This window comes from Ursus maritimus, unplaced genomic scaffold (genome assembly GCF_017311325.1).
Source record: "Ursus maritimus isolate PB19 unplaced genomic scaffold, ASM1731132v1 scaffold_23, whole genome shotgun sequence".
Taxonomy (NCBI): domain Eukaryota; kingdom Metazoa; phylum Chordata; class Mammalia; order Carnivora; family Ursidae; genus Ursus; species Ursus maritimus.
In genome coordinates, this window is record NW_024424786.1 from 45,675,450 (window position 1) to 45,684,387 (window position 8,938).

At 66.7% G+C, this 8,938-nt stretch overlaps 1 protein-coding gene across 1 annotated transcript in view; it reads left to right on the forward strand.

Moving 5' to 3' along the window:
- TH (tyrosine hydroxylase) overlaps nucleotides 1-6,737 on the forward strand; it is a 9,174-nt gene extending 2,437 nt beyond the window's left edge. Inside the window, exons 3-13 of the mRNA XM_040638794.1 lie at nucleotides 2,145-2,319; nucleotides 2,598-2,686; nucleotides 3,183-3,250; nucleotides 3,507-3,557; nucleotides 3,910-4,055; nucleotides 4,137-4,272; nucleotides 4,451-4,520; nucleotides 5,054-5,110; nucleotides 5,326-5,421; nucleotides 5,624-5,757; nucleotides 6,578-6,737. Of these exons, the coding sequence (XP_040494728.1) occupies nucleotides 2,145-2,319; nucleotides 2,598-2,686; nucleotides 3,183-3,250; nucleotides 3,507-3,557; nucleotides 3,910-4,055; nucleotides 4,137-4,272; nucleotides 4,451-4,520; nucleotides 5,054-5,110; nucleotides 5,326-5,421; nucleotides 5,624-5,757; nucleotides 6,578-6,737 (1,182 nt within the window). The remainder of the gene's footprint in view (nucleotides 1-2,144; nucleotides 2,320-2,597; nucleotides 2,687-3,182; nucleotides 3,251-3,506; nucleotides 3,558-3,909; nucleotides 4,056-4,136; nucleotides 4,273-4,450; nucleotides 4,521-5,053; nucleotides 5,111-5,325; nucleotides 5,422-5,623; nucleotides 5,758-6,577) is intronic.
- Nucleotides 6,738-8,938: the final 2,201 nt, after the last annotated feature.

Here is an 8,938-nt window from a genome sequence, read left to right on the forward strand (position 1 = left end):
GACCCAGGGGCTGCAGCCGTGCTCTGTCCACACCCCCGAGGCCAGGTGGGGCCTTGAGGGGCTTCTCTTGCACCCTCCCCGCCATGTTCCGAGACCGAGGACACCAGGTCAGCTCCAAGGGATAAGCCCCAGACGTGTGGCTCCTCCTTCGCGCAGGCCTGGGGGCTCACGGTCTTGGGCACAGGCTGTGGACCAAGTTCGGCCATGTGTCCCTGTGCCGTGGGGAAGGGCCGGGCTGGGGGCACAGGAGAGGTCATTCAGCAGGGCTGGCACGGATCCCTCCCAGGAGCCAGCCCCCGCGTTTCCTGCCTTCCCTGTGCTCTGGCTGATGCCCGCCTCCGGGGCCCGAGTCACACCTCTGTCACCTCATCTGGCTGGGGCCCCGGGGGCAGAGGCAACGCAGCATGTGGGTGCCGTCCTCCCGCCAACCCCCCCCCAGCCTGGGGCTCCACATCTTCCTGGTCGCCCCCCACCCCCACCGGGTGGACCCAGGCTCTTAGTTCTGCCCCAGCAGGCGAGGCCTGGCCAGCCAGTCCCTCCCGTGGACACAGCAGGTGCTCACGGACACCAGCAGGTCAGAGCCAGGGGCTGGGGGCGGCCGAGCACAGGGTGTGTCCTGTCCCCACAGTCCCCGCGCTTCATTGGGCGGCGACAGAGCCTCATCGAGGACGCTCGCAAGGAGCGAGAGAAGGCCGAGGCAGCGTCAGCCGCTGCCTCGGAGCCCGGAGACCCCCTAGAGGCCGCCGTGGTCAAGGACAAGGACGGGAAGGCCACGCTGAACCTTCTCTTCACCCTACGGGGCACCAAGACCGCGCCACTGTCCCGGGCCGTGAAGGCGTTTGAAGTGAGTGTGGCAGGTGCACACCTGTGGCTGGTGTGGACATGGTGTCCCCTCCATGGGACTTGCACAGAAGCATGGCCACCCAGGCCACCGAGGGCCACTAGCGGAGAGGGTCCCAGGAGCCCTGGGCCTGCGGGTTTGCACCCCCGAGAGCTCGGGGGGGCCCCACGGCCCTCACAGTCCCCCTCATGGTCTCGGGAACTCCCTGAGCCCAAACCCTGGAGCTGAGGCCACCGAGGCCTGACCCCCTGCCACCCCCACACTCCCCCACGTCACACACAGGGTGACACACGGGGTGAGTGTGTGTGGCTCCTAGCAGGGCAGCCTGGAAAGTGGGGGTCCCCCACCCCGCCTGCCCCTGACGGGCTCTGGCTAACGTGACAGCTGATGGCATTAGTCGCTCTGGCCCACCCGGACGGGCGGGACATGGGTTCCTGGCACAGGCGCCCAAATGACATTAGCGCTGGACTCCAGCTCCTGGACAGCCGTGTGGCCCGAGGGCCCGTCGGGAAGCGCGCACCCTTGTTGCTGGGCGACGGGAGGTGGCGGTGAGCAGAGCCTTCCTGCCAGGCCCCTGGGCGCTCGCGGCACTGAGGGGGGTGTTCAGCCTCCTGGGTGTGGGGGCCACAATGGGATCCAGGGCTCACCCCCCAGCCCCAGATGAGGCCACCAGGGTGGTGGACCTTCCGACCAGCAGCTGGGGACTCAGGCTATCTGGGTGTGGCCAAGGGACACGTCACATCACCGGGAACACTGGGTGAAGGGGCTGCAGTGACAACTCCCATTACACAACGTGGACAAAACCCCATCTCCCGGCCGCAAGCCCTCCCCAGGACGCGGGCTCTGCCGGAGTGTGGACGACGGCTTGGGGGTTCCTGAAGGCAAACGTCCAGGGTGGGGCCGTGGGAGCTGACCGCCCCTGCTTCCCCCTTCCCATCTCCCCATCTCCCCATCTCCCCACCCTCCCTGTGCCTGTCTCCCTGTCTGTCTCTCTGTCTCTCTCTGTTTTTCTCTCTATCTCACCATCCCTCTCTCTGTCTCTCTGTCTCTCCGTCTCTCCATCTCCCTGTCTCTCCATCTCTGTCTCTCTCCACCTCTCTATCTCTGTTTCTCTCCATCTCTCTATCTCTCCCTCCCCCTCTCTCTCCATCTGTCTCTCCATCTCTGTCTCTCTCTCCATCTCTGTCTCTCTCCATCTCTCTGTCTCTATCTCTGTCTCTCTCCATCTCTCTGTCTCCATCTCTGTCTCTCTCCATCTCTCTTTCTGTCTCTCCATCGCTCTGTCTCTCTCTTGTTCCCTAAGACATTTGAAGCCCAAATCCACCACCTGGAGACCCGGCCTGCCCAGCGGCCACGGGCAGGCGGCCCCCACCTGGAGTACTTTGTGCGCTGTGAGGTGCCCAGCGCCGACCTGCCGGCCCTGCTCAGCTCCGTGCGCCGGGTGGCGGAGGACGTGCGTGGCGCCGGGGAGAACAAGGGTGAGGCTGGTTCCTCTGTCCTTGTGGGCAACCCATGACCTTGAGATGGGGGCGCAGAGGCTCCCACGGAAGACCCCTGGTGTGACCACATGTGTGGCCGGGCCCCCCCACCGCCGGCTCAGGCCCCCCGCTGTCTGTGCGCTGGCCGGGGCACCCCCGGGACCCTGCCCGCTGTCATGCCCCCAACCCCCACACCCACCGAGGACGCTGCAAGGGAGGCTGCCTCCCGGCCGGCCTGACACTCACGCAGGTCCCTGTTCCCTCCGCCCTCTGTGAAGTCCTCTGGTTCCCGAGGAAAGTTTCCGAGCTGGACAAGTGTCACCATCTGGTCACCAAGTTTGACCCTGACCTGGACTTGGATCACCCGGTGAGCTGGTGCCCCTGGGCCTCCTGGCCTCCTGTGTCCCCGTTCTCTTGGCCAGGGTGGTGAGCATGTGTCCCAGGCTGACCCTGGATGGGGTATCTGTCTGTCTGTCTGCCTCCCGGCTCCCAGCAGAACCACTGAGGCCGGGCTCAGTGCAGCCGTCCGGGCACCCCGCCAGTGTGGTGGGCAGGGAGGGGGTGTCCGGCAGAGCCAGGGGGGGCAGACAGGGAAGGGGGTGGCAGGCAGGGAAAGGAAGGGGGCATCGGGCAGGGAGGGGGCATCAGGCAGGGAGGGGTGGACAGTGCGCAAGGAGGGGCATCGGGCAGGGAGGGGGCTTTGGGCAAGGAGGGGCGGTGGGCAGGAAGGAGCATTGGTCAGGGAGGGGGTGTCAGACAGGGAGGGGCGGAGGGCAGGGAGGGCGTGTCTGGCAGGGCTGGAGGGGGGCGGGCAGGGAGGGGCGGCAGGCAGCCTCCGTAGCGCGCCCGCACTCTGCCGCCAGGGCTTCTCGGACCAGGTGTACCGCCAGCGCCGGAAGCTGATTGCGGAGATAGCGTTCCAGTACAAGCAGTAAGGACCCTCGGGGCCTTGGTCTCGGGGACCCAGACCCCGTCCTGGAGCCTCGCACTGGCAGGGGGAGGGCCGTCTCTGTCACCTTCCCTGTCACTGTGGTCACAGCCTCGGGTCCCCAAGTCCCAGCGGAGCAAAGCAGGCAGCTGCCAAGGCCACACGCCCGGCCAGGCACTCAGCCCCAAGCCCCTCCTGTCCGCCCCCCCGCACGCCCTCCCCGAGGGGCCCCCCGCTGACTGCGCACCCCCCTCTGCAGCGGTGACCCTATTCCCCGTGTGGAGTACACGGCCGAGGAGATAGCCACCTGGTAAGACCCAGGTGCCCTGCTGGGGCAGGAGGGGACAAGGAGGGCTGGTGTGAAGGCCAGGTAGAGGACGGACTTCCCAAGGCCCTGACCGTGGGCCTGGAAAGAGAGGCTGCTGCTGGGTCTGGTCGTCCCCATGGCCCTCTGTCCCTCGGAGCCCCCCAGTGGCCAGGGTCTTCAGGGTCTAGCGAGAAGCCTGAGTAGGGGCTCCCGCAGAGCCTTCTGGGGAGCAGAGCAGAGCGCCCACAAGGATGGGCTGCTCGATGTGGGGAGGAGCCGGGGTCTGGGTGGCCAGCAGGCACGGCCGTGTGGGGACGAGGGGCACCACAGCCAGGCTTGAGACCCTTACCTGCAGGAAGGAGGTCTACACCACCCTCAAGGGCCTCTACATCACCCACGCCTGCCGGGAGTACCTGGAGGCCTTCCAGCTGCTGGAGCGCTTCAGCGGGTACAGGGAGGACAACATCCCGCAGCTGGAGGACGTGTCCCGCTTCCTGAAGGGTGCGTGGGCTGCAGGGGAGAGGCCCGCAGGAGGAGGGCGCCCACCCAGCTAGGCGCCCTGACCACCTGTGGTCCTCGCAGAGCGGACAGGCTTCCAGCTGCGGCCCGTGGCTGGCCTGCTGTCCGCCCGGGACTTCCTGGCCAGCCTGGCCTTCCGAGTGTTCCAGTGCACCCAGTACATCCGGCACGCCTCCTCGCCCATGCACTCCCCTGAGCCGTGAGTGTGCCCCTGCTCCCCGCGGGGCCCTGCCCCTGCCGCCCAGCCTGCCGCCCAGCCTTGCACAACGGGGCCAGCGGGATGCCCATGTGCAAGCACATGGAGCATGGAGGGAGGGTGCAGGGGGCGGGCTGCTGGCCCCCCCTCCCCAGTGCCACCCCTCTCCCCGCCCCCACAGGGACTGCTGCCATGAGCTGCTGGGGCACGTGCCCATGCTGGCTGACCGGACCTTTGCTCAGTTCTCCCAGGTGTGTCTCGGGCAGCGGGCCACTGTGTTCCCAGGGCTGGGGGCTAGGGGCTGGGGGCTGGGGGCTGGGGGCTGGCTGTACGAGCTGCTCTACCCCAGCACCCTGCCTGAGTCCCTTTGCAGCTGGACAGTGCCCGCTTGGGTCCAGGAGGCTTCAAGGAGACCACATCATCCTGGAATAGAGGGCGGGTGGGCCTTGTGGGCTGTGCTGGGGCCCATTCTGGGAAAACCCACAAGCAGCAGGCAGAGTCCCATGGTCTGTGCTGCCACCTGCTGGCTTCCTGAAGAACAGCAGAGAGCTGTCCTGGTCCCTTGATTGATCCCAGGAGGGTCCCCCATCTTCTGAGAGGCCCTGCATACCGGGAGGGTCTCTGTATCTTGGAAAGATCCCCCATCCTGGGAGAGTCTCCGAATCCCCAGATGGTCCCTGCATTCCGGGTAGTGTCCGGAGGCCCCTCGAGTGCCCTTGCCCCACGCAGACCCCCATGCAGTGGTGGGCCGAGCCTCTCCCTTCTCAGCCTCCTGCCTCCACAGGACATCGGGCTCGCGTCCTTGGGGGCTTCTGACGAGGAAATTGAGAAGCTGTCCACGGTGGGTGCCTTCCCCTGAAGGGATTTGGGGGCGCGCTCAGGACACCTGGGTTCAAGTCCATCTGGGCTGAGGTCCCCACGTCTGTCCAGGGAGTGTCACCTTTACACTGACCCCCGGAGCCCGGCCGGGCCCTGCCAGGGTGGGTGGTGCTGCAGGGCCGAGGATAGGGGCTGGCGGTGCGGCTCCCTGTGCCAACGCTGTGGCTGTCCCCCTAGCTATACTGGTTCACGGTGGAGTTCGGGCTGTGTAAGCAGAACGGCGAGGTGAAGGCCTACGGTGCTGGGCTGCTGTCCTCCTACGGGGAGCTCCTGGTGAGGCCCGCGGCTCCGCGGGAGGGTGTTCACACTGGGCCTCCCAGGAGGCAGGAGCAAGGGGCCACCGAGGAAGCTGGTCCTGCCCTGCCCCACCCACACCGTCCGCAGGCCTCGACAGGACCCCTGGGGAGGAGGGTGTGGAGTCAGGCCACCGTGCGCCTGGGGTATGGGGGTCCTGTGACCTATGGCCTCCCCCCAGCACTCCCTGTCTGAGGAACCCGAGATCCGGGCCTTCGACCCCGACGCTGCGGCCGTGCAGCCTTACCAGGACCAGACCTACCAGTCTGTCTACTTTGTGTCCGAAAGTTTCAGCGATGCCAAGGACAAGCTCAGGTGGGCCAGGGCTCCCAGAGCCGAGACCCCCACCATGGCCCCAGACTGGGCTAGCCTGCAAGCAGGCTGGGCGTGCACACCCTCCCACAGTAGGACCCCTCCCCAAAGAGTCCCAGGGGGGCAGGAGGGACGGAGCTGCCGGGCTGGTGGCCAGGTCAAGGCCAGGTTTCAGGAGGCAGAGTTCGAGCTTTAGAAGGTGTGTGGGACCCATGCCGGTGTCCTGACTGCTGAGCACCTGGGGCCATGGGGCGGGACTGAGGAGGGGCAGGGGTGGCTGAGGCTGGTGGGGGAAGCCCAGGGGGCCTGGAAGAAGCAAGGCGCTCCCAGGGTAGGGGGTTGGGGTGCATGACGAGCGGCGTCTGGGAGAGGGGGCAGAGCTCATCCTTGGGAAGAGGCTTGTTTTCCAGCCAGGGGAAACTGAGGCCCAGGGGCTGTGTGTTCAGAGTGGAGAGGAGGGGAGGGCTGATCCCACAAGCAGGTGGGGACAGGAACAGACCTGGGGTTCTCTGGGGCACACAGCCCTAGAAGACCTCCCGGAGGGGTGGGGCGAGATGGGGGTCCAGCCGAGGCCCGCTTGAGAAAGGCCTGTCCCTCCCCTGCCCCCCACCCTTGGAGCAGGCTTGGTCCCCCGTCTTGTCCAGTCGTTTGGTCACAAGGAACTTTTGGGGCCCAGGCAGCTCTTGCCTTGCCCCGACAAAGGAGGCTGTCTCCTGGGGGCCGCAGACAGCCCCAAGCTGCCCCTCCTCCTCCCCCATCTCCTAAGGGCCCCCCTCAAGTCCCCCCTGGGTGACCAAGGGTCCATATGCCCTGCCCTCCCTAGGAACTACGCTTCCCGCATCCAGCGCCCCTTCTCCGTGAAGTTCGACCCGTATACACTGGCCATCGACGTGCTGGACAGTCCCCACGCGATCCGGCGCTCCCTGGAGGGCGTCCAGGAGGAGCTGCACACGCTCGCACACGCGCTGAGCGCCATCAGCTAGGAGCAGCCGGAGGGGCCCCGAGGCCTCCCCCCATCTCCAGCCTCCCCCAGCTCCTCGTGAGAGGCTGGGTCACTGGGCACCCCGAGAGCCCCCCAGAGAGCCTCCCTGCAGGAGAGCACCCCACGGACCCCCACCCACTGCTTCTCAGCTCTGCCCGCAGTGTCTTTGTCCTGCCCACAATGCCCGTGCTGCCTGGTCACAACCTCAATAAAAGAAAGAACCCCCCTGAGCACCTCCCTGCCTCCACGTGTATGCCAGGCTCAGGGCTGGGTCCCTCACGCCCTGCTGCTCCCAGCCTTGCTCAAAGGCTTCTCTTCTGCCTCCCTCCTCCTCTGAGACCTCACCAGGCAGCCCAGGCCAGATAGGAGATGCCCTGCTCACCCCCAGAGGGCAGCCTGTGCTGAGCCTGGCTGAGCTGCTGTGATGTGGCAGTGTGGGCGTGGGAGCTGGCCAGTGGGAACCCCACCCGGGGTTCATAGCTCTGCGCTTGGGGAGTGTGGTTTCCGAGGCGGGGCTACAGGCTGGGCCCTCCCCACAAGCCGGGTGTCCCCCCTAGAGGATGGGGCTACGGGGGCCAGCCCATAGCAGGTGCAGGGTTGGGGCCCTGAGGCTTCCCACCCACACGGAGCAAGGCCTGGAAATTGTCCCCCAAACGTGTGCTGATGGAGAGTCCAGCTGATCTGGTTCCCAGATGACCTCTCTGGGCCCGTGTCCCCCGCAAGGCAGCTGGGGACTGGATTCCGGGCTCCGTAAGCTGCCTCTCAGCTCACTCGAGGGGTCTGGACATGGCCCTCCGGCTGGCGTCCCCACATCCTCCAGGCCTGCCCTGGTCCTCGGAGAGAGTACATGGCTCCGCCCTTGCTGCGGGGTGGGAAATGCCCCCCCCCAGGCCCTGCTCATTCCCTGCAGCCACTCCTGCCATGCCCTGCCACGCCACGCCAGGGCCTGGTGTTAAGCTTGCAGGATGTCAGTCCCGGCAAACTCCTACTCATCCGTCAAGGCCCTCTGGGACAGAGGAATCTTCCCCAGCCCTCCCTGGTGATCTGTCCATCCCTCATCTGTGCCTTAAGCACCTTGCCTATGCCCAGGCCTCCCATACCTGCCTCTCTTCAGTCCATGAGACCCCAGTGGGGCCATTTCTGAGGGCTGTGAGCCCCACTGAGACCCTGGGGAAGGGCTGAGGGCTGGCCCCGCCCCCGCCGCCCCCCCACCCACCCCCCCGCCCTGCCCTGTCCCTACTGGTCCCTGGTCTCTACCCTTTCACCCGGATCAGACTCCACCCAGCTTCAGGTCCTGCATGTTCCGCTCAAGAGACCCTCAGAACTTCCGTGGCTGCACACGGCCACGGGCTCCGTGGTGGCCATGGGGGTCGCCACAGACCTGGTTGGAAGTGGCAGTGGGAAGGTGCACAACGGGATCCGGGCATCCACTCCGTGCGGAGTGCAGGATCGGGACAGGGGCGCTGAGCTGGGAGCAGGTGGGCCAGGCCCCCTGTGGTTCCCCGGTCATGCGGGGCCACAGACCAGGACTGCCTGCGCAGAGGGTCCACGCCGAGGCAGGGGCACAGGGTGCCCCCAATCCCTCCTCCCGCTAGGTCTGAGGCAACAGGAGGAGGCAGGGCTCAGCCTGTCACAGACTCTGGTGAAAAGAGACAGAGGTGGCAGGGGGAAGGGAGGGAGGGTCCTGGTCTCTCTCCTGGTCTTGTCCAGGGGACTGGGGAACACTCCAGGGGCCCAAACCATGTGACAGCCAAGGGAGTCGATGGTCTGAAAGAGGTCAGCATGGGGGAGCCAGGCAGGGCCTCCAGAAGAGGGGAGGCACAGAGAGGGAACATGGGCAGGACAGGTGGGGCCCCCACACAGAGCTTGTCTGCTGCCCCCACAGCAGAGAGGAGAAGCAGGGCCTAGCCCGAGTGTCCACACAGCGGCTGCTCCCCAAGCTCGGCGCCCTGTGCAGCACCCGGGGCGCTGAGGGTCTCAGCAGGGCTGCTGTGCTGGGGTGGGGGTAGGGCTGTGAGCAGGGACGAGTTGCTCCCCCACACCTTGCCATGGCCTTGCACCATCCAAGGGGCTGGAGGCAGACCAGGGACTGTGGCAGGGGTCCAGGGGCCAGGCAGAAGCCCCTTCCTTTGGTCCCCAGCTCCCCTGGACTAATGTGGAAAATGTGGCTCAGGCAGGGCCCTGGGCGGGGGGGGGGGGGGG